General features: G+C 35.1%; 2 protein-coding genes across 3 annotated transcripts; both read left to right on the forward strand.

Moving 5' to 3' along the window:
* The first annotated feature begins 7,230 nt into the window (after positions 1-7,230).
* LOC128548976 (uncharacterized) lies at positions 7,231-20,563 on the forward strand. 2 transcript variants are annotated; one of them, XM_053524825.1, is made up of 9 exons: positions 7,231-7,414; positions 12,561-12,741; positions 13,220-13,329; positions 14,789-14,908; positions 15,213-15,413; positions 15,849-15,958; positions 17,556-17,676; positions 18,561-18,644; positions 20,429-20,563. In XM_053524825.1, exons 1-8 carry the CDS (start codon positions 7,339-7,341, stop codon positions 18,572-18,574), a joined length of 933 nt encoding a protein of 310 aa, XP_053380800.1. In that variant the 5' UTR covers positions 7,231-7,338; the 3' UTR covers positions 18,575-18,644; positions 20,429-20,563. The 2 variants fall into 2 exon arrangements, with proteins under 2 accessions (XP_053380800.1, XP_053380801.1); XM_053524826.1 differs by having other exon boundaries at positions 18,561-18,637; positions 20,429-20,559.
* Positions 20,462-24,451, forward strand: LOC128548978 (uncharacterized). The gene is made up of 5 exons (XM_053524827.1): positions 20,462-20,596; positions 20,960-21,079; positions 21,473-21,592; positions 21,993-22,400; positions 23,155-24,451. Exons 2-5 carry the CDS (start codon positions 20,986-20,988, stop codon positions 23,343-23,345), a joined length of 813 nt encoding a protein of 270 aa, XP_053380802.1. The 5' UTR covers positions 20,462-20,596; positions 20,960-20,985; the 3' UTR covers positions 23,346-24,451.
* Positions 24,452-24,495: the final 44 nt, after the last annotated feature.

Below are 24,495 nucleotides of genomic sequence, written 5' to 3' on the forward strand. Positions count from 1 at the left end.
AAATGGTGTACAGATATCAGGGTTCACCCAATTTGTTTACCTTCTCTTTCAAAACATGAATAACCGAGGAACTCCAAATGAATACACTGGTCTGTGCCGATTAATGTATTGTAAAATAAGCTGTTGATTACAGATTAATGATCTAACCCTTGAATGAATTATATTTGAAATTCAGAGGAGAAAAAAAATTAGCATAATAATATGCACCTATATACTTCGTTATTTAGATCTAGCAAGATTATAATGATAATTGGCACGGTACTAATTGTTTAATAATCAATTAACCGACATTAAGTAAAAGAACCTGTTTGTGAAAATGTCCCTTGTATCTCGTAACGGCTACCAAAATATGTGGAAAACATAAATACCCTAAGGGTTAATTATTATTAAAATAGTGTTGTTGTTTCTATTTCACAACATGTTTAACATCATTTTGTTTAATCTTTATACCTTTTTCTGCCAGTTCGAATCCTTGTGATTTATATTTGGTGTTCCTCTGTTATTGACGTTTTGACAGAAAATGTTACACATCGGATGAACGTTGATATCTGTAAACATTTAGATCTAAGTTTAAGTTATTTGTTTTTTCATTTTCAACAAAATTTGGAATATAAATGACCCTTAATCTCTAAAAAAATCGGAGGTTCGTACCCCTAGAAAACCCTTAACAGGCTTGTCTAGTGGTACGGATCCATTCCTCTAGAATCAGATTCTAGAGGTATGGATCCGTACCCATAGACACTTCAAATTGTTTAAGATGGGCTAAGCACGCACCGGGGACGCACCATGCTAAGTATGCAGCTTAGCACAGAACTGGTACTGATGATAAATCCGGACAGATGATAAAGTCAACCATCTTGGAATTATTCGATTGCATTCGGTTATTTATATAATTGAACATGCTGTCTAATAGCAACACTTACAACACCAACTGGTGTAAACAAAAACAAAATTGCTAAATATGGAATTATATTCTGTATAAATAAATGACTTACATTTATCTGTTTAAAGAATATTTATCCAAAATTACTGGGGAAGAGGGCGTTTTTTTTGCACATGCTCACTGTCGACATATGAACTTTTGAAGGCCTGACATCGGGTCACTTTTCATTACTTGATCTGGAATGACTGCTGCAGCATTTTTGGGAAAGTTTTAATATAATGCTATGGAGAAAATTTTGTAAATGACAAAGGGGTCAAATTTATCATCAATTAACATTCGTACATTCCCCATTTTACATACCCCTTTCAGGGCATCACTTCGTGCGAGTTTGCTTAGTAAATATGAATTTGAATTAGTCAATTTTTCAGCATATGTTAAGCTTTATTTTGAAACCAACCATTGATAAAAAATTGCAAAAAATAAAAAAAGTTACAGGTGAAAAACCTCATTTTCTGTCCGGGTTTATCATCAGTACCAGTAGTGCTTACCCCGTTTTAAAAAACAAAAAACGTTTCCTTGAAATGGGTCTGTTATAGGGTTGGCTGATTTTCAAAATGTGTGCCCCCTCCTGTATGTACATTGTATTAATTTACCAGTGTAATAATTTGTGGTCTTCTTCAAATGTACTTAACACTGTCCCATGGTGCCATATTACATGTGTCCCATCGTACCCAAACCCCTACGCCTTAAATGTTCAAAAACAAAAGGTGATGATCATCTGCTTCACTGGGATCATGACCCTGTTGTTATAGATCTCATGCATTAAAGTTTATAATTGTTCCAATGTCTTATTTATACATACACCATGTTATCACATTTTAAAATTTGTCTATGTGGTATATCTTGTGCAGATCTATGTAGATGGCAAACCAATCAGCGTGAGGAGAAGACAAAGTTAATTAACAATTAAAGATACAGAAAGTTGAGAAAACATAAATATGCTCCAGACTTCTGAAGAAAATTCGGACAAAAGTGACATTTCTTACAATACTGTTAACAGCAGTAATCCGTTGAAAGACAGGAAAAAGCATAATGGAGAAAAACATTTTCAATGTAATGTTTGTAGCTTCGAAAGTAACTGGAATGGAAACCTGAAGAGACATTTGACTATACATACTGGAGAGAAACCCTTTAAATGTGATGTTTGCAGTTATGCGTGTAATCAAAGCAATGATCTGAAGTAACATGTGACAATACGCATTAGAGATAAAACTTTCAAATGTGATGTTTGTGATTTTACATGTAATTTAAGCAGTGCTCTGATGAAACACGTGATGCAACATACTGAGAAGAATCGTTTTGTATGTGATGTTTGTGATTATGTATGCATTGATAACATTTATCTAAAGAGACATATGACAAAAGATACTGGAGATAATCACCTAAAATGTGATATTTGCAATTATGTATGTACACAAAGAAGTGATCTTAAAAAGCATGTGAGAATACATACTGGAGAAAACCCCTTTTAAATGCGGTGTTTGTGATTATTCATGTATTCAAATCAATTCTCTGAAGGGACATATGGCAGTACATACTGGGGAGAAACTCTTCAAATGTGATGTTTGTTATTATGCATGTAATCAAAGGAGTGATCTGAACAAACATATGGTTGTACATACAGGAAAGAAACCCTTCAAATGTGGCATTTGGCATTTTGCTTGTAGTCGAAGCCATTCTCTGAAAAGACACATGATGAAACATAATGGAAAGAAACTCTTCAGATGTGATGTTTGTGATTATGCATGTAATACAACCTTTACCCTGAAAAGACATATGATAAAACATACTGGAGAGAAATGATTTTAATGTGATGCCTATAATCACTCTTACGAAGGAGGTAGAAACACTTGTGAAAACATACATGAAATGTTGCTTTAAATGTGTTTTTTTCTGTGATTGTATATGTAATTCAAGCAGTTCTTTTGAGATATATTTCTCGTAAGACTTATGGGAAATAATACTGGAGAGTATTTATTCACAGTTGGGTGAAGATTTTAAGATGTGAATGTTTGCACATATGCCTATGAAAATGATAAATTGAGCACAAAAAGTGTTAAACATTACGACCATTTTACTCCTTTCTGCACATTTGTTTGGTATTTGTTAGCAGATGTTGCAAAAAATACATTATCAATAAGTTTATACCGGGACTAATTTCCACAGTACCATATATGTCACATCCATAGAACCCATATGTTTTTGGTTTTTAAAAGAAAAGGTTTAAACCTGTGCAGTGTAAAAGAACAATAACTCTACCTTGCTTGCTGTTATTCCGGTCTGATTTTACTTTTATATAATACTATGACCAGAGCAAAACTCTAAATCTATTAGGTGATTTTTTGGGGAGGGCATATATTTTATTTCACAAAGCATATAAATATAATAACATTCAAGCTCTATGGCTTTTGCAAAGACCACATTAACAATGTTTGATGTGAAACTACCTAAAATAGAAGTAGATAGAAACCTAGTAAAATATGATATTTCTACAGATTAGATAACCTTTTCCGCGTACTTCCTCTTATTTTGTTAAGATGTTAATCAAAAGTACACTTTATTTCATGCAACCAAAAAAGGAGATATTAAATAGACAGGTTTCTTACTGTTAGACATTTGATTTGTTATAATGGAAGAACAGAAAGGAGAATGATACAAATGTACATGGAAGTTACTAATACCTAAGAGATAATAACAATCTGACTAAAGTACAGCTCCAATTAACGCTACGCACAGAAGATCAAGTACTTTAGTCAGACTGGAGATAATAATAATACATTTCAAACTACGCTGATTTTCATGTTACTTTTACCAGGTCTTTATACTCTTATTGTTAACTTTTAACTCTAAACTCTAAAACTGCTCGATGATTTTGTTAAAACTTAATACAAAGACAGAGAGCATTGAGAGGAAGTACCATGTACAAGAACCATAACACTACCTTGCTTATATTTCATTATCTCCCTTTATTAAGGCATAATTTTAGTTGCTTGAGGGAGTTTTTTCAAACTGCATACAAAGATGAAGGGAAAGTGTGGTGAAGAAGAAGGATAACTGTTTTTGATTATTTCCCTTCATTAAATCTGCGTGTACTATACATACTTCTGAAGTACTGAAGGGATTTTATTCAAACTGCATACAAAGATGCGGGACATTAAGGGAAAGTATAGTGTTCAAGAACCATAACTCTACGTTGCTTTTTATTTTATACTTCTTTGATTTGAATTACTTTGTATGGAAAATATCAACAAAGAAGTGATCTTAAAAAGCATGTGAGAATACGTACTGGAGAAAACCCTTTTAAATGCGGTGTTTGTGATTATTCATGTATTCAGATCAATTCTCTGAAGGGACATATGGCAGTACATACTGGGAAGAAACTCTTCAAATGTGATGTTTGTTATTATGCATGTAATCAAAGGAGTGATCTGAACAAACATATGGTTGTACATACAGGAAAGAAACCCGTCAAATGTGGCATTTGTCATTTTGCTTGTAGTCGAAGCCATTCTCTGAAAAGACACATGATGATACATAATGGAAAGAAACTCTTCAGATGTAATGTTTGTGATTATGCATGTAATACAACCTTTACCCTGAAAAGACATATGATAAAACATACTGGAGAGAAATGATTTTAATGTGATGCCTATAATCACTCTTACGAAGGAGGCAGAAACACTTGTGAAAACATACATGAAATGTTGCTTTAAATGTGTTTTTTTCTGTGATTGTATATGTAATTCAAGCAGTTCTTTTGAGACATATTTCTCGTAAGACTTATGGGAAATGATACTGGAGAGTACTTATTCACAGTTGGGTGAAAATTTTAAGATGTGAATGTTTGCACATATGCCTATGAAAATGATAAATTGAGCACAAAAAGTGTTAAACATTACGACCATTTTACTCCTTTCTGCACATTTGTTTGGTATTTGTTAGCAGATGTTGCAAAAAATACATTGTCAATAAGTTTATACCGGGACTAATTTCCACAGTACCATATATGTCACATCCATAGTACCCATATGTTTTTGGTTTTTAAAAGAAAAGGTTTAAACCTGTGCAGTGTACAAGAACTATAACTCTACCTCGCTTGCTGTTATTCCGGTCTGATTTTACTTTTATATAATACTATGACCAGAGCAAAACTCTAAAACTATTAGGTGATTTTTTGGGGAGGGCATATATTTTATTTCACAAAGCATATAAATATAATAACATTCAAGCTCTATGGCTTTTGCAAAGACCACATTAACAATGTTTGATGTGAAACTACCTAAAATAGAAGTAGATAGAAACCTAGTAAAATATGATATTTCTACAGATTAGATACCCTTTCCCGCTTACTTCCTCTTATTTTGTTAAGATGTTAATCAAAAGTACACTTTATTTCATGCAACCAAAAAAGGAGATATTAAATAGATAGGTTTCTTACTGTTAGACATTTGATTTGTTATAATGGAAGAAAGGAGAATGATACAAATGTACATGGAAGTTACTAATACCTAAGAGATAATAACAATCTGACTAAAGTACAGCTCCAATTAACGCTACGCACATAGGATCTGAAGACGTGCTATTGATAGCCTCGTTCTGACGACCCTTACGGTAGCCAATCAGAGCATACTTACAACAAATTTTTAAGCGAAAGTAGAAGTTTAAAAAAATCTACATTTAGCCTTTTTTTCATATTTACAATTCTTATGGCGACCACATCGCGACTACGCTTTCGTGTTTTCAGAGAAATCATATGTCATGGTACGAACTTGGTCACGTAAGGTGTCAGACAGCCGGTTAGCTCAATCAGTAGGGCACTCGCCATGTAAGCGAGTGGTCCCGGGTCCGAGCCCCGGATTGACTGCACATTTTTCTCATCCTTCGACATTCGACGTTATTTTGATGGTTCAGCCAAATGCTTGTTGAAACAAGTCGTCTGACTGGTTCAAATGAAAATAGATTTGCGAAAATAAAAATAGCATTATCGGAAATCCAAAATATACAGAAGACGAAAGTGAATGGGTCATTCTCAGATCTTCGTTTAGAAGATCAAGTACTTTAGTCAGATTGGAGATAATAAAAAAACATTTCAAACTACGCTGATTTTCATGTTACTTTTACCAGGTCTTTATACTCTTATTGTTAACTTTTAACTCTAAACTCGAAAACTGCTCGATGATTTTGTTAAAACTTAATACAAAGACAGAGAGCATTGAGAGGAAGTATTGTGTACAAGAACCATAACACTACCTTGCTTATATTTCATTATCTCCTTTTATTAAGGCATACTTTTAGTTGCTGAAGGGAGTTTTTTTCAAACTGCATACAAAGATGAAGGGAAAGTGTGGTGAAGAAGAAGGATAACTGTTTTTGATTATTTCCCTTCATGAAATCTGCTTGTACTATACATACTTCTGAAGTACTGAAGGGATTTTATTTAAGCTGCATACAAAGATGCGGGACATTAAGGGAAAGTATAGTGTTCAAGAACCATAACTCTACGTTGCTTTTTATTTTATACTTCTTTGATTTGAATTACTTTGTATGGAAAATATCAACAATTTTTTCTCTTATCTATTATGCAATAATCGCCCGCAATTAAATAATGTCACCTTCAAATAAAGTTCTTCGTACCACTATAAATCACTTACAATAAATGATTAACAATTGTAGTTAGAATACACTGTAATCAAGTCTGAAATTCAACAAATAATAATGAAATTCGATTTTGACAGACATATACACTGTACTACTTTTGAATATTGATATTAAAGATCCTGTCATTTTTATGTGGAAAAAGAAAAACAACTTATAACAGTGGAAGAAACTTATAGGTTAATTATATCAGAATATGTCTTGCTTCACAATTTTAATAAATATATTTTATCGATTTTATTGACCTGTATTAGTAATCTTAGATTGCAACACCCATGGTTTTAAACAATGGTAAATGTATACGACTTGCTAATCATTTAAACCTATTGTAGATCAAATTTCAAACAATATTCGGCTCATTCAGAAAAAAGTTCGCCTGTTGTATAGCAGTTTTATATTTTATTTGTGTAGCAGTTTTATTACCGTAAATTATATTTTAATTTTATATTTCACATTTTTTACGAATCTTGTCTACCTTATGTGATGCCATTATAAGTCCTCGTTTGATATCTTTATACCATCAAAGTGAGGTCTTTACATTTAGGGCGTAAATCAATGACCCACGTTGGCTGTCTTGAAATACAATACCATTGATAATTTTAACAAAGCGAAAACAATATCAATGAAATCGTAAATAAAACCGTATCTCCATAATAAAAAATTAAATGTATTTTTTAAAGTTTTAGCTCCCAACTTTATTTTACTATTTTATTTATTTGAATTAGCTTTTATGTTACATAATGACGTTTTATAACAATAGCAACATGAACAAAGAAATTGGATTATTATTTTTATTTCTAAACTTGCATTTAGCAGGTAAGTTTTCCCCTTTTCATAGTTCTTTTAAAAAACTTGATTTTAAAGTTTGAATAGTATTTAAATTTTTTGAAGGTGATTAAGGTGAGGGTGGGGTGTGGAGGCGGGCGAAGGGGTAAGGTAAAACCAGATAACCTAAATATGTCCATTTGTTAAAGGACTTAACTAAAACAAGTAGATAAGTTTGAAATGTCTAGGAGAGGGTGGGGTGGGGTTGTGGGGCAAGAATATTAATCAGTCGTAATTGTTAATCAGCCCTTATGTAATATGACGTATATTTGTAATGCTGTTAAGTTGTATAACAAAATGCAGTCTGAATATATATACATTGGTCATGCATCCTATATCTATTTAATGAATCGTCTTAAGGTAAATGTACAAATTTTACACATCATTTTTATAGTCTAGTTAAATTATCTTCTAATAAATTATATAGATTTAGATCCCAGCTCACTGTTCAATAAACATATTGATTAAGTAATCCGTAAGAATTTTTAAATTTGAAATAGAGAATGATAAAAATATACTGAATTATGTCTGTTTTTTTTTTCTACTAAGACGCTTTATAGGCCCAGACACACGTCGTAATATCATTTTACGAAAGTGAGTCTATAAAAACATATATGAGCCGCGCCATGAGAAAACCAACATAGTGGGTTTGCGACCAGCATGGATCCAGACCAGCCTGCGCATCCGCGCAGTCTGGTCAGGATCCATGCTGTTCGCTAAATGTTTCTCTAATGGCAATAGGCTTTGAAAGCGAACAGCATGGATCCTGACCAGACTGTGCGGATGCGCAGGCTGGTCTGGATCCATGCTGGTCGCAAACCCACTATGTTGATTTTCTCATGGCGCGGCTCAATTATTATTTCAATTGTTATTTTATGAATGTAATGGAAAGTACAGATAAATCTCTCCTATTTTACGTTACAGTTTTACTGCGTGACAACAGCCTATACAGCTTTTCTACCGGCAATATCTTTCAGTTGTTTATAGCAAATGGGAACTGAAAATACATAATAATTATGTAACTATGGTAGTAAACCGACATAGCATTGTATATAAGTCATTTGCATGTGTTTGTGTTGTGCTGTTATATATCCCTGTTTGTATGTCATTTATGTCTAGATTTATATGTGAACGTTGCATAATCACCATATTTGTATCCTATATCAATTTCTTATATATCCGTAATATATTCTTAGATCGTAACATAATTTCAAGTATCATTTTCATTTTTTGCTCATTTGATTTTTTGAAAAAAAAAATGATGAGTTATTGTCATCACTTGATCGACGTCGGCGTTGCCTGGTTACGTTTTATGTTTAGGTCAGTTTTTCTCCTAAACTATCAAAGTTATTGCTTTAAAACTCCCAACACTTGTTCACCATCAATAGCTGACTCTGTACAGCAAGAAACATAACTCCATCCTGCTTTTTGCAAGAATTATTGCCCCTTTTGGACTTAGAAAATATCAGATTTCTTCGTTAAGTTTTGCGTTTAGGTCAACTTTTCTCCTTAACGGTCAAAGCTATTGCTTTAAAACTTGGAGCAGTTATTTGCCAATAAAAGCTGACTCTGCACAGCAAGTACCGTAACTCTACATTTCTTTTTGCAAGAATTATGGCCGTTTTGGACTCAGAAAATCAGATTTCCTGGTTAAGTATTGCGTTTCGGTCAGCTTTTCTCCTAAACTATCAAAGCTTGAAACACTTGTTCACCATCCAAAGCTGACTCTGTACAGCAAGAAACATAACCCCATCCTGCTTTTTGCAAGAATTATGGCCCCATTTGGAATTAGAAAATATCATAAAAAATACGGGTAGGACAATATTTCTGTTATACAGAGACAAAACAAAATCAGATGAGCGTTTGCACCCGCAAGGCGGTGCTCTTGTTTTAACAACTAATTATTATAGGACGGGTCTCTTTCTTTCCGGATCTACCGGTATGCTTGCACACTTGAAATACACTTTTTGTTGTTAGCGCCAAGAAGGTTTGTTGTTAAATTTCTTGATGATTTATCAAGTTTTGTTTTGGTGCCAAAACAGTTAGTTTGTGATAGTTAGCAATTCATTTCTGATGTAATTGTTTTTATACTAATTAATTGTGTGTTACATGACTGTGTGATTTTAATTTGCACTTGAAATACACTTCCTGTGATTAACGCCAAAAAAGTTTGTTGTATCTCTCTTGATAATTAATATTTATCAAGTATTGTTTCAGTGCCATTACATGCCGAAACATACCGTACATGTTTGAAGAAAGACAACTCTTTGACGCATATATAAGATAATCAGTTATAATCGTGAACATACATTATTTTATCATTTGCAAATTAGAAAACATAAAACATTAATTGCAACAATGGTATCAATTCAAAACTTCATAGCATCTCTAAGCCCGCACGCTTAGCTCAATAGGGAGAACGTAGATCTACGGATCGCGGGATCGTGAGTTCGAGCCCCGGGCGTGTTTCTGATTCATGTGGGGAAGTTGGCAGTTACTTGCGGAGAACAGGTTTGTACTTGTACAGAATCCAGGAAAACTGGTTAGGTTAACTACCCACCGTTACGTAACTGAAATGCTGTCGAAAAACGCCGTTAAACACAAAACAAACAAAAAAACATAGCATCTTTCAGATATTTCGCAATCTTTTTACGTCTTATTTGTTTATCAGTTACAACACAAGAGCAAGTCTGTTCTTGACTACATAGTTTACATAAACGATCTATCTCTATTTATACCATTATATCTCCGAGATTTAAATTCACCCTTACCACTGTAGGCTTGAAAGCTCTCTTGGGGTAAAACATTCATGTGAGGAAGCTATGCAGCCCGCTTACCGAGGGCCGGTTGCGCTATCCGGGAGTCCGCTCGTGATGAAATAATGCCCGGGTGAGCATCTGGTGACTTCCTGTACCATCAAAAGTTAGAAAGTCGCCATATAACCTACAACTGTGTCAATGTGACGTTTAACCCAACAAAATATTCAGTTTCAAGATATGAAAGTGTGAACATAACAAGTATTTAATTTACTTAACATACCGTCAAAGTATTTTTCATAGCAAAATGCATTATAGAACTCCAGTTTTGACAGTGATAGAGGTAGACCAGTTTGAAATGATTTGGTCTAAATAAAGATTTAATACATTAACACCAATACTTGGGCTTAGACATGATACATTATATAGGTCTGGAGTACCAGTATTCTTACGGATTTTCAGCCAAATTTTAAGTGCTGTTTCTTTAGATAAAACTGACAAAGAAATCCTACTAAGTTCTTCTTAGACAGCATAATATGGTGTTTGACATCTTAGTCTTTAACCTGTTATGTAGCTTATCAATTTATACAATGTGATACACTGTACGACGTTGCTCCAGAGTGGGACCTGTACACAAATGGGAGAAGAAGAAGGATGTATAACCCACGTCTGCTCCATACAATGAAATTGGAACTACGTTAGTCTCAAATAAATGTACCTTTGTCTAAAATAATGGTAGGTTTAACCCTATCAAATAAAGATAAAAGAATGTGATAAGCCCATAATAGAACTTTAACAGCGACCTAATACTGAGGTAAGTACAATTGTCTTCCTGCTCCAACTTGGAAAAAAAAAAACTAACAACTTGGGACTGTAAGCTAATTGTATCTGTGAGAAATAATATTAAGTGAATAGATAAGATATTTACGGTGCCCCTAAAGTGACATGTTACACACTTTTTTTCCAATTAGGTAATGTGAGACTTTTTTTATTTCGTTTAAACGAAATGATTTCGTTTTAACGAAATGATTTCGTTTAAACGAAATAGTTATTTCGTTTAAACGAAATAAGTTATTTCGTCTAAACGAAATAATCATTTCGTTTAAACGAAATAACTTATCATTTCGTTTAAACGAAATAAGTTATTTCGTTTAAACGAAATCATTTCGTTAAAACGAAATCATTTCGTTTAAACGAAATAAAAAAAAGTCTCACATTACCTAATTGGAAAAAAAGTGGGTAACATGTCACTTTAGGGGCACCGTAGATATTCATATCGTCTGCAGTTATAATATTAAAATCAACTGTCTTTGTGTAAAATAAGGCGAGCTGTTATCTCTTTTGTTGCTTACTTTGATCCTACATGATATAATAATTAAGAAATAATTAATAGCAGAACCATGTTTTTACATACCGGAATAGTACGAAGAGGTTATACGCCTGCGGAATAATTTCTTGAGAGCGAAAAGTAACACGTCCCTCGGACTAACTTACGAGTTCGTGGACGTCTAGTGAGTAATTCTATGCAAAAGTGTATGCGGAATTTCTGTTATATTATCATTTCGATTCTAAACGTCTTTTTTCTAACACAGTAGATCAAGTGCGGTATAGGGCAAAGTCATTATTTTATTTGGGGAACCATACGCCGCTTTTTATAGAACTGCACCCTTTGCATCATTGAAGGTTCCATGTGCACCGGCGTATGAATACATTTGTGGATGTCTCTAAATTATATTCTGGTACTTATAACATATGTAAATGTTGAGTTCTACTCAACCCAGGGCTAGAGGGCATGGGCAGCAGCCTGCATTTCCAGTACCCTCCATGAACAGGCTTAATTAAACCAAGCCCGATACATTTTCTTTATTGTCTTGTTGGGCAACCTGTGGTTTTCCACTTTTTTATTTCACAATATCCACTTATTTATGCGAATATGTAGTGACTGTAGTGGTCACTAACAGGCAGTTTTGTCCTGTTCAGATAATTATCTGGAAAACACGAAGCTTTTTCACTTGCCGTATGTGATATTTTTAGAGAAAAGGGTCTACATAACTAAGTGAATATCTCATTGGCAAAACTATGCCACCAAAAGTTTGTTCGAAGAATTCGAAATGAATTTGGAAGCGTGCGCCTTTAACCAAAGTTTCTCAACTCTTGGTGCCTTTTTAAAGACTATATTTTTTTTACATGTTAGTTCTTAATAATTGTGTTCTATCACAGGATGTGCAGTCAGACCGGCGCTCGAATCCGGGACCCTCGCTTGAAGGGCGAGTGCTGTACCGACTGAGCTAAATGGCTGTCTGACAAAATATTTCCCCCATACCGTAAAAGTCCTATGGACCTAACGGAACATGAATTAAAAAACAATTGATTATTTTCAGTGAGTCAGGACTGCACACTGCCACAAGAGCTCTGGGGCAACTGGACGAGTACCAACCTCGGTACAATAGTCATCACAGGGACTTCCCCAAGTTTGACATTTACTAAACTATTTACCGCACAGACTGTCAGTGCTAATGAAATGGAATGTCGCTTTACGTCTGGAACACAGTATATTCTCGAGTAAGTTAAAATTGTCAAAGTAAAATCGAATAAGGAAAATGCGTGTTTGCCCAGTACGTGCATGCACTAATGTAATGTACATGTTAATTGAATTTTTATAACGTTGATTAGAAAAGATTTATGAAATATGATATATTTCATATTCATATAACATACACTTATTTAAATGGATGGCCTTTCAATAGTCAAAGGTCAGAAGCTTATCAATTGTTTTAAGACATGACATCAGAGCTTTATATCTTCAGTGTTATACTTTGGCCGAGAAAAATCAAATATTAAACTACAGACCGGCCAGTAGTTTACAACTATCTACCTTCGAAGTGATCAATAGTTTGAATTATTCAGCCTCGGAAAATGGGGTACGACCAAAAGAAGCGGACTCAAGAATGGTTCAAATAAGCTTGAATCTTTCGTTCTTTCGTCATAATCGATCTGAAATAAATTAGTATAAACTAAACTCATACATCATTCTATTCAGGTCAAAGTACCACATACCTACATTTAGTTCCACGAATCCAATTTTCATGTGGATGTGTCTAGATCTCCGCAGAGCAAGCGCTTACTCTTACTACTACTATCTAAACTCACGTGAGTATTCCCGTATAGTAATTACTACCATTATGTAATTGTACCCCACGACAACAAAGTTGTAGGGGGGGGGGGGGGGTGTATACTGGTTTCAGTTTGTCTGTCCGTCCGTCCGTCTGTTCGTAGAACACAATCTTGTGCGCACCAACTCTCCTCATCCCCTTGACACAATTTAATGAAACTTCACAAAAGTGATCAGTAACAAGAGTAGTTGTGCATGATACATGTTAGGTTCTTTCAGAATTTTTTTTTTTTTGCATGGTTGTGGGACTTTGTTTTTTGTTACTATACTATATACATAGACACAATCTTGTGCGCACCAACTCTCCTCATCCCCTTGACACAATTTAATGAAACTTCAAACAAGTGTTCAGTAACAACAGTAGTTGTGCATGGTGCATGTTGGGTTCTTTCAGAAAAAAAAATTGCAGAGTTACGGGACTTTGGTTTTTGTTACTATTCTATATACATACAGTCTGCATATGCAATCTTGTGCGCACCAACTCTCCTCATCCCCGTGACACAATTTAATGAAACTTCACAAAAGTGATCAGTAACAACAGCAGTTGTGCATGATGCACGTTAGCTTCTTTCAGAAAAAAAAATTGCAGAGTTATGGGACTTTGTTTTTTGTTACTATACTATATACATACAGTCTGCATGTTCGTGTTGCTTTTTTGCCTGTCAGACAGGATTTTCCCGATTTTTTTTCCGTGCTGGAAAAATTCATCTTACAACCCGGGATGTAAGGTGACTCATGTGCCGAAATTTATGAATGAAGGCGTAAATTCATACACTACTATAATAATATATTGCTTAAAAGAAAAGCATTTGTTTCATTTTATTTCTTCTATTAACTGAAGAATACGGTATACAAGAAAAAGAATATATATCTCTAGTTCAAGGTGCGGATGGAAATATCTGGCTCTCGGATAACTGTTTCGCGGTAACTCGACAGAGCCTCGTGACCGCCTAAACAGTATAGCTGGAGCCAGATATTTCCATCCAGCCTCCAACCAGTGAAAGACTCTTGTATCATTCAATCGTTCGAGTAGTACCTTGTCACATTATACTATCTCATTAACAATGGTACGGATAATCTTACGTTTGTTACAAGAAATAAATGAGCCGTGCCATGGGAAAACCAACATAGTGGGTGTGCGACCAGCATGGATCCAGACCAGCCTGCGCATCCGCGCAGTCTGGTCAGGATCCATGCTGTTCACTAACAGTTTCTCCAATTCCAATAGGCTTTAAAAGCGAACAGCATGGAGCCTGACCAGACTGCGCGGATGCGCAGGCTGGTCTGGATCCATGCTGGTCGCACACCCACTATGTTGGTTTTCCCATGGCACGGCTCAAATGCGTTATGTCTAATTGTATTAATCTTAGAAAACCCTATTTATTCAACTTTAATCAAAAATTAAGAAAGTTACATTTTGTATTTATTATTTTTCAGCTGTGGAGTTTGGTTTCGATGGTTATCGGCTTGTTGGCCTTCCTGACGCAACAACCTCTGTCAGTGACGTGTGCACGGAAACACCTGATACAGCCGAGTTTTATACGATGATCAAAGATGGTACGGACCTTTTATCTTTTAGTTATGACTATTAACAAACTGTAGTACAGCCGGGCTTAATTCAGTTTTAACTGCACGCACATTTCTGAGCTAAATCTATTGTGATATGGTTACTTTGTGACATGATTGCGTTACAAAATACCAGCTCAATGCAATGACATTTTAAATTAACTGAAAATAGCTTCACGTATAAAGTCAAATGTAATAGACTCAACAACCTTTATCACCTCTGCAACCTCAACATGTAGTAAAATGAGAAGACAATAGAAATGTATAAAATATGTTTTCACATTGAAATTTACAGGGTTTGAGACAGATGCCGTGAATGCCGTGCAGTGTGCAGATCCAGTGCTTGGTTCATTTAGCTACACGTACACAGACGACTCAGGAGTCACTTCCTGTGAAAACGCTATCTCATCTTTCATAAACGCCTGCGACAATTCGAACAGAACGCATATATTGGTCAACAACAGTGACTGCATGTCTATCAACCCTTTCTATTCAAGTATGTTAAATGCAGTATTTTTGTTGTTGTTGTTTTTTTGTTGTTTTTTTTTAAGTGGGACACATTTTATGACCACGACTGATTTGTTCTATTCGCATTACCGGCTTCAATATTGTTTTTAATCCAGATGAAATGGACCGATTAATAATATGGGAAAATGAAGAGTAGAATGAAAAATTGAAAATTCATTTAATTATTCCATTTGTGATATGAGGTGCCACATGTATGAAATGTAAGCGTAATAAGGTGTTTTGCTTATTTGATATTATAATAATAATAATAGTAAGAGCTATGGTTTATAAAATTACTTAAAAACTTAAGTAACGGAATATCTTGTTGGAAGTCTGATATTTTATATCGATGGAGCTGAAGCAAGCTCGGACAATAATGAAGTTGTTCACATTTATGATTCCTGTTTTCTTTGTATGATTCCAGGTAGCGGTCAGTTAGGATGCATTGCCAATGTACAGGATTCCAATTCAGATGTTTATTACATATCTTTGTATAATCTAGACACCTCACCAACGACACAGTTTATATGCATTGTGAGTAACAAACCAGCATTTTCGCATTTTGAATACCGGTTTTAATTATAGGAGTTAAATATAAGCGATTTCGATTCTTTTTCCTGACCGATAAGTTTTTGTTCTCCGCTTTCTACATAGAATCCCCGTCATTACGTTAAGCCAGCTGGATAGCTTCCTCCTATGAAGAACTCTGCCAAATCGGTAACCACTCGGACACGTAGACCCCTGATATCATTATCTTCTTCTACTACTACTACTACTACTACTTCTACTACTACTACTACAACTGCTACTACTGATACTACTATACCTGCTTCCACTAATACGTCTTGTACATCTACCTCTTCTTCTCCTGCTGCTGTTGTTGCTGTCACTTATTCCTCTGCTGCTGCTGCTGCTGCAACTGCCACTACCACTGCCACTACTACTACTACTACTACTACTACTACTACTACTACTACTTCTACTACTACTACTACTACTTTCTATTGTTGCCGCTAACGTACTTTACTGCCACTGCTAAGTATTGCAACTTCTATTAATACTAAGTTCTATGCTAGCAGTTTCTTGTGCAGTTTTCTTCTGAAGAATTACTTCATACCGAAGTTTACAGGGATTATTGACACTGGTGTGTTTTATGAACGTGTTGTGAATTGTTATTTTCCTGAAAAAAATGTATACACCAAGATACAGCGTCTAGAAATAGAATTCCTTTTCCCGTTGCGGAATGCTCTGATTTATGTGTCAAGTGATGGTATCTGGGGCTAATGGTCAAACGGAAGGACGGACGGACGGACAAGGGCAAATCTATATGCCCCCCGCCCCCGTGTGGGGGCATAAAATGCAGCAATTAGGCCTTAGTTATCACTAAATTTGACCAAATGACCGGGGGTCGTTTTTTTATGGGAGTCAATATTCTTCGTGAGGTTCAGTTTACTTTACGTGGGGGAGTCATAGTACTATGATCTGGAGGTCATAATACTATGACCGGGGGGTCACTTTTTCTATAGAATAATGACCGGGGGTCATTATTCTATGGCGGTCGAATTACTTCATTACACCGGCAAAAAGATCTGGTACTGCAAGGCCAGATGACTTCTGTTTATGACAACTAACGATTCATCCACCATGTTTATATAAAATTCGATAAACTAAATATCAAATGCCTTTAATAGTTGCTTATATTCCTTACAGTATAGTTTATTTCTCGATTGAAAAAAATATAGAAAAAAAATTACCGTTACACTACAAATGATAACTAAACCGAAACTGTGTTTTATTTTTGTTTACTAACGTTATTTTCCTGTGCTGTGTTTAAATGGGCAACTGTAAGAAAGGGTGCAATGCAGAAATAATTTTCGTTTGGTTTATTTATTCTGCAGTTTGTCAAATATGGTATGTAAGACATTGGTTGGAGTTGCAGGTGGGAATATCTTGCTCTCGAATATTGTGTTGGCGGTAACTTGGATCGGACCGAAAATTCTCATCAGCATCAACAGCCAGTTGCAGATTATTATATGTTAGACTGCCACTGAAGTCACCGATGAAACGGTTTACTTGAATATATGAGCAATCTTATTAAATTTAAATAAAACATAATGTCATTATATGTCAGGCTGTGACCAAAGATAGCAATGGAACGGTTTATCTGAGTATGAAGCAGACAGACTGTGACTCTGGTCAATCGCCGACAACAGCCCCAACAGGTGGAGCAACAATGGTCCTTTCAGCTTATTGTATGTAATTCATTTCTGTCATTTGATTATGAATTAGTAAGTTATGCTAACAAATTAATTCACTGTACAGTTTCATAAGTTTTCTTTATACAGAAAGTGTAATGCATTTAAGTCTTGCATGCAACACACTTTCACGCACTGCAAATAAACTTAAATCATACCTTGCTTGATTGTTTTCAGAATAATTACTTATTTTCAACTCGAACCTCACACTGTTTATTCCTTAATTCTTTTTTTTTTTTTTTTGCTTTTGACAAATAAATATGATTATTGTTTACTGAGTTTCACATGAAATTAGTCATTATATTCGATTTTCTCTTGATGAACTTTGTTACATGTACGATGTAGTAGCTATTTCAGGCTAACGACTGTGTACTTATACAACAAAATATTTAAACATCTATTTGAGCCGTGCCATGAGAAAACCAACATAGTGGGTGTGCGACCAGCATGGATCCAGACCAGCCTGCGCATCCGCGCAGTCTGGTCAGGATCCATGCTGTTCGCTTTTAAAGCCTACTGCAATTAGAGAAACCATTAGCGAACAGCATGGATCCTGACCAGACTGCGCGGATGCGCAGGCTAGTCTGGATCCATGCTGGTCGCAAACCAATTATGTTGATTTTCTCATGGCACGGCTCATTTTGTTATTTCATGTGGCAATAACTTCAAACTATTTTTGATTTTGAAAGTTTTAGAATTTCAATTTATATAACATATACAATTTATTTGATTCGGTTACACGATTCAGTAAAACAAAAACTGTTTTGTACAAGGGAGGTTGTTTTTAATCCATATAACAGACGGTTTTATTATATTTTTCGGCAGTACTTGCGTTTGTAAAATTTAATTACATGTATATAAAGTATTGCCTTTTGTTTCAGATACATGTATGTAAACCCAGAAAAGGTTGATAATGGTTTGGATGGTTAGAAGACTATCACTTGTTTAAACAACACGGGTACTAGGTTTGCACGTTTGTGTATCTGAAACATTGTCCTTAATTTCTGTTAGCAGCGACATACTGTAGCACATATTACATTGCTTTACACATTATATTCAGTTAGGGGTCCTCCGTGGCCGAGTAGGTAAGGTCGCTGACTTCAAATCACTTGCCCCTCATCGATGTGAGTTCGAGCCTCACCCGGGGCGTTGAATTCTTCATGTGAGGAGGCCATACAGCTGGCTTACGGAAGGTCGGTGGTTCTACCCAGGTGCCTGCTCGTGATGAAATAATGCACGGAGGGGCACCTGGGCTCCTCCTCCACCATCAAAGCTGGGAAGTCGCCATATGGCCTATAATTGTGTCGGTGCGACGTTAAACACAACAAAATAAATAAATAAAATATATTCAGTTAATCTGTTACATGTCTGTTTAGTCCTAGGAAAACTTACTTTGTTCACTTAGTGAAAATCAAATCTCAAGTATATAGCGACTAGTGACATTATTTCCATGTATTCTGAATACTAAAACACGTCATTTAGACGTTATGTGATTTTGATGTGTAGGCACATTGCATACGCATAAGCTGTCATGAGACGGTTTTTGCAGGCAATAACAGTGTTGCTTTTGTAAGGAAAAATTTATGCAGCATTAAATCGGAAACTTGTTTAAAGACATTGGGCACATTTAAGTATATTTTAGTATCTATACCATTGTCATTTAACATGTTAAAACTATAAGATAATTAATAAATAACAGTATCTGCTTGGTATTACAGTTTACAAAATAATACAAATATTATGGTTGGGGAGTGGGTCCGATTTCGATGACTATTATGTATAAATTAGATTTAATTAGTTTTATAATATATTCATTGTTGCATATTTTTGGACCACGTTTAATTTCAAGAATGATGAGTGTTTATTTACTCAGATTTAACCCTTATCATGCTGATTCTGTCTTTTCGACCAGTGAAGATCTTGATAAGCCTGCACATCCGTGCAGTCTCATCAAGATATGCACTGTCCGCCATTCAGTCAGTATTTATTTATTTTTTTGGTAATCACCCTTTTTAACAGTCGATGGTACTGTCCAAATTGAAAAGTTCATTACAGAAATTTAGCTGGGTAAGGGTTAAAGCTGAACAAAACCCTGGAAAGATCACAAAATCCAATGATATTTCTAAGTATTTTTTTGCAAAGTGATCTGCCTGTAGAAATATCTGAACGCTTTTTTCGGGATGATAACGTAAACAAAAATAATGTATACAAGGTAGGTTCTGAATTTGTTCCCCTATGAGATTGTGGTATTGTTTGTTTTATCACTTTTATTATCAGAATTATTTTCATGAAATCCATGCACGGGAAATAGAGGCCGTCCTAGGTCTAAGAACATCAAAATATTCGCGTGTGTGACGTGCCTGGTGGCGGGAATAAGTTTTTATGACCTGTCACCTGTTACTATACATGTGTATGTTATAAATTATATATCCGTAACTGGTTTTAAGTAGATTTTTGTTTTATAACTGAAGTGATATTGATGATATTAATCCAATACATTTACAACGTAGAAATAACCTCGTGTTTTCACCAAATCGTTTGTATACATGTCTTTTACATTTTCCTTACGTTTTGTTTCAACAAAATTTATCAATGATAACAATTCTGTCGTCTAAGTGCCATTATAAACTTTAAACAAGCATAGATATTTTATCTGTTCAAGCAGGTCTAATCGACGACTGTTATATATGTTTATCTGTTTAAACAGGTCTAATCGACGAGTCTTATATATGTTTATCCATTCGCACAGGTCTAATCGACGACTCAGACTCGAAGAAACGGAACTGGACTTGGCTGTTTATCTTTCTGCCATGCCTTGCGCTTCTAATAATTTTCATAGTTGTATGTCTTTGCCTTTACTACTGGTTAAAGAAAAGAGAAACGCAGAGAGCCAGAAGGAAATCAGCGCTTGTGAATGGTACTCTCTTTGTGGTTTTATATTTTGTAATACTTGCTTGGAGGAAGTTCGTCCTGGAAAAACATAAACTAGAACTTACTGCTTCTAAAAGAACTGTGTTAATTAAAATCGAAATTTGAAAAAGTAGACCATTTGCAGACACCTTGTGCTAGCTTACGTCATTGACACAAATGATGTTATACAGCTGTCTTATATTGTTTCACTTTACCAATGTTTTGTTTAAGGGAATACTATACTAGTATACAATGTATATAATAGATTGAACAAATGCTATTTTCTATAGGGACTTGTTAATAGAACTTTAAGCGATACAGAACTATACAAAATTAAGCAATTTTGTACATTTTCTTTTTTCTGTCCTAGCCGATCACCCACTTGGCGAGGTATCGATGAAGCTTGATGCACCAGCATCCCTAGGCTTACAACATGGCTACATCGACCGTAAGAGAGGTCTCCTCCATAAACATGCACAAAGCAGAAAATGTAAGTTATTGCATTTGTATCACGGTAAACTAATGCAATTACTTTTTGTTGGTTAGAAAAATACGTGCTATGAAGGGTTGTAATGGTATTACGAAATTCAATAATATTTAGGACGTAGAATCATAAAAACGCACGCATTGAAACAAAGTATTTTGTGGGAAAATTCATCTCTTATGAAATGTTTTTAATATTGCCAATCTAAGATTCCTTATGTTAGACAGAAAGAGTTTTTTTCTGTAAGATGTTGATACAACACTGCCAGAATTTATCTTTTGAGTCTATTTAAAGAAATTTGATATTGAATTTTGAGAATTACAAGTAATTATAATTCTATTCATGGAAGTATACTCTTTTGATATTATTTCTTTTATTAAAATTCTATTGTCCGTTTAGCTGAAGACGAGGAGGATTTGTTTTGTGAACAATCACTAGATCTGAACTTAGAAACAAAGACTTGGACACAGTTAGAACGCGGGAAACGCCCTCCTGTCATTAATAAAGCCTTCTCTGGAGGTAAGGTTTTCTTAACTTAATCTACCATCGATTAACATTAAAAGTCACACTAAATTTGTAAAATTAACTTTAAAATTTGCAGTTCTTCATATAATAAGGACACTAATTTGAATAAATGTCTTACAATTGATAAAAGCAGTTGTACTTCGCGTTGTTGTTGTTTCTGACAGAGTCCAACAGGCGATGCTTCGTGCGTGAAGGATGATCCACTTCTCATAACCTCTCATGAACAGAAATACGGCCAAACCGTATCTACAATCATTTTGCGTAGTTGTGTTCCAGAAGATCTTCTAATAGACTTTGTCAAAAATCTTCTCACAGATATATTTCGTTTACCTAAAATTAGATGTGAATTATACATGTATATGTTGGTTCATTTATATTGGTATTACATTTACAGCGGTCACAACCAGTTCAAATGGCTCTATCTCAAACGGATATGACAGAAAATCAAAACAATCGAAAAGCATTGCTGGCAGGTGGAAATCAAAGACCAAGAATTTCTTGACTACAAGAATGGCTGCCAATAGCTTCAGAGGAGGAATTAAAAACAATCATCCAAAATCGTACGAGAGAAATACACGAGCATCAAGCGGGCGTGGTCCGAATCTGAAAATAAGCAATGGAATTCACCCTGAACCTATTAAGAAGACGAAAAGTGTAGCTGGATCTAGACCAGGGTCAAGAGCTGAGTCTAGAGCTGTCTCTAGAACTGGATCTCGGAGGGGATCAATAGATAACCTCGTCATATCGAGAAATAATAGAATGCCAAGAAGTAAAACCATGGTGCTAGCTCGACAAAAAGAAGGTATTAGAATGAACTTTTCGTTATGATTTAATATTATCTAAGAAACATCTGCTAACTACAAAACAAAATTAAGCCCAATACAGTAAAAGAGGTATGCAATAGCATTAAATTCGAACTAAAGTAATGTAGATTCACCTGGAGGGGATTACTTTTATTTACACTGTCCCATGTCTTTGGAACATGATGGGGGTAAGAGTGAGGTTGGGTGCGCACCATAAACCGGTTTAAGCTCCCCAGTGGTGTTTTTGCCACTGACCGTTCCAAGGCGGTGCCCCACTGTGTTCCTTTGTTTGTTCGTTTTGTCCTTGTGTGTTGACTTTGTGTGCGCGCGTGTGTGTATGCATGCTTATTGTTCGTCTTGTCCTTATGTGTTGGCTTTGAGTGTGTGTGTGTGTGTGTGTGTGTGTGTGTTGTTCGTTTTGTCCTGATGTGTAAGCTTTGAGTGTGTGTGTGTGTGTGTGTGTGTGTGTGTGTGTGTGTGAGTGTGTGTGGTGCACGCGTTTGCGTGCTTGGGGTTCGTTTTGAGGAGGCTGCGCTTTTGGTGCGTGGCATTCCCTGTTTGATATTTTTCTTTGTTTTTGTTATAACTGTTTGCGTACTTGCGAAGAAGTAAGAAATTTGAGGCCTTCGATTATAGCAGAGATCAGTGATACATTTGAAAATGAGTCTAACACTAAAACATAGAACAAAATACTAAATACATGTACTTTAGAAGAATATATTATTAAACGGCATGTTTCCTATTCATTTTCAGAGAAGAAACCAGATATCTTCACTATGCCTGAAGAGTATGTAATAGAAGGAGGTCCTAATGAAGTTATGCCTACACGTCCAATACCTGTTACCGGCAATATCTTACGTGACACATATCAGTCATTGAACAGGAGAAGTTTAAGCAAACTAACACTTAAAAAACCAGGAGCTAGCAAGAAACCCTGGCATTAGTAACTGAAAACATGAAATGTGTTTAAAAACGATGAATGTTTGATGAAAAAAAGCTAGAGATTGACCTGTTTTGTTTAGGAATTGAAATTTTTCTAGTCTTTTTTTTTAAATGCATACGAAAAGGAGCTTGCAGTTCCATTAAAAGGACACTGGAGTTTTCCAACAAAACTTTGACACAGTTGAGTTGCATATTTGCTGATAGCATTGCAAGAATCGAAAGCTTTATGTGACATAAATGACAATTTGTAGTCAATATGGATTTAGTTTATACATATTTGTCCTCGACAAAATGCTATTTATGTTTGCATTCAATATATAACTGAAGGATAGGATTAAAACAAAGACAGTTTTAAAGAGTTTCTCCTTAACATGTATAAGCCTCATTGAAATGTTTCCACCAATAGAAATGCATTTGTCTTATCTCGCCTGTCTTATCTCGCCAGAAAAGTGCAGAAAACGCACACAGTGCAGTAAAGAGCCGAACACAGTACGTTTCCAGAAACACCTGCATTTCTAAGCTTGAACATTTTTATAAAATTATATATTTAATACTGTCATCTCATGCATATTTTAAGAACAGCTAAAGACATTGGAACAAAAGTCGATTTTTAATACTTCACAAATTCATTTGTTCCCTCCCAATTTCCATTTTAATATCTAACGCCCTCACTGAGCAACTGTTGTTCCGTTTGATAAAAGAGTTGTTTTTGAACCTACAGATCTTTGATATATGTTTAAATGCACGTCGAAAGTATATCAGTTTTAGTGACATTTTTTTGAAAATGTTTTTGTAAACTATAACAGAGTTTGTCTACAGAAAGACAATAGAAGTTGAAATTTAATTTAAAATTTGTTCAACATAGCTGCATGTACAAGATGCAAACATAGAATAGTATATTTTAACCTTCAATAGGATATTATTTCAGCCCGCCTCTGCGGGACGATATTAGTATAGGAATTTTATATGAAAGTCTACGATAAAGACCGAAATTCTCGCTTGTGGAGAAAAGAAACTTGATCATAAGTTCCTGCGAAGGAATAAATTCTTTGCATCGGACCTGCAGAGCTCTGTGCTTAATTGTAATATGGAGACACCCTCTCAAGAATAAATTCTCTGCGTCGGACCAGCTACAATGCTGTATCATCATCT

The sequence above is a fragment of the Mercenaria mercenaria genome, chromosome 15 (assembly GCF_021730395.1).
Source record: "Mercenaria mercenaria strain notata chromosome 15, MADL_Memer_1, whole genome shotgun sequence".
NCBI lineage: Eukaryota > Metazoa > Mollusca > Bivalvia > Venerida > Veneridae > Mercenaria > Mercenaria mercenaria.

Coding starts and splice junctions, on each gene's coding strand:
- LOC128548976 (XM_053524825.1), top strand. CDS start 7,339: ATGACGTTTTATAACAATAGCAACATGAACAAAGAAATTGGATTATTA. Junction 12,742..13,219: donor GGAACACAGTATATTCTCGA/GTAAGTTAAAAT, acceptor CATTCTATTCAG/GTCAAAGTACCACATACCTA. Junction 15,414..15,848: donor TATCAACCCTTTCTATTCAA/GTATGTTAAATG, acceptor GTATGATTCCAG/GTAGCGGTCAGTTAGGATGC.
- LOC128548978 (XM_053524827.1), top strand. CDS start 20,986: ATGAAGCTTGATGCACCAGCATCCCTAGGCTTACAACATGGCTACATC. Junction 21,080..21,472: donor ACATGCACAAAGCAGAAAAT/GTAAGTTATTGC, acceptor TTGTCCGTTTAG/CTGAAGACGAGGAGGATTTG. Junction 22,401..23,154: donor GCTAGCTCGACAAAAAGAAG/GTATTAGAATGA, acceptor ATTCATTTTCAG/AGAAGAAACCAGATATCTTC.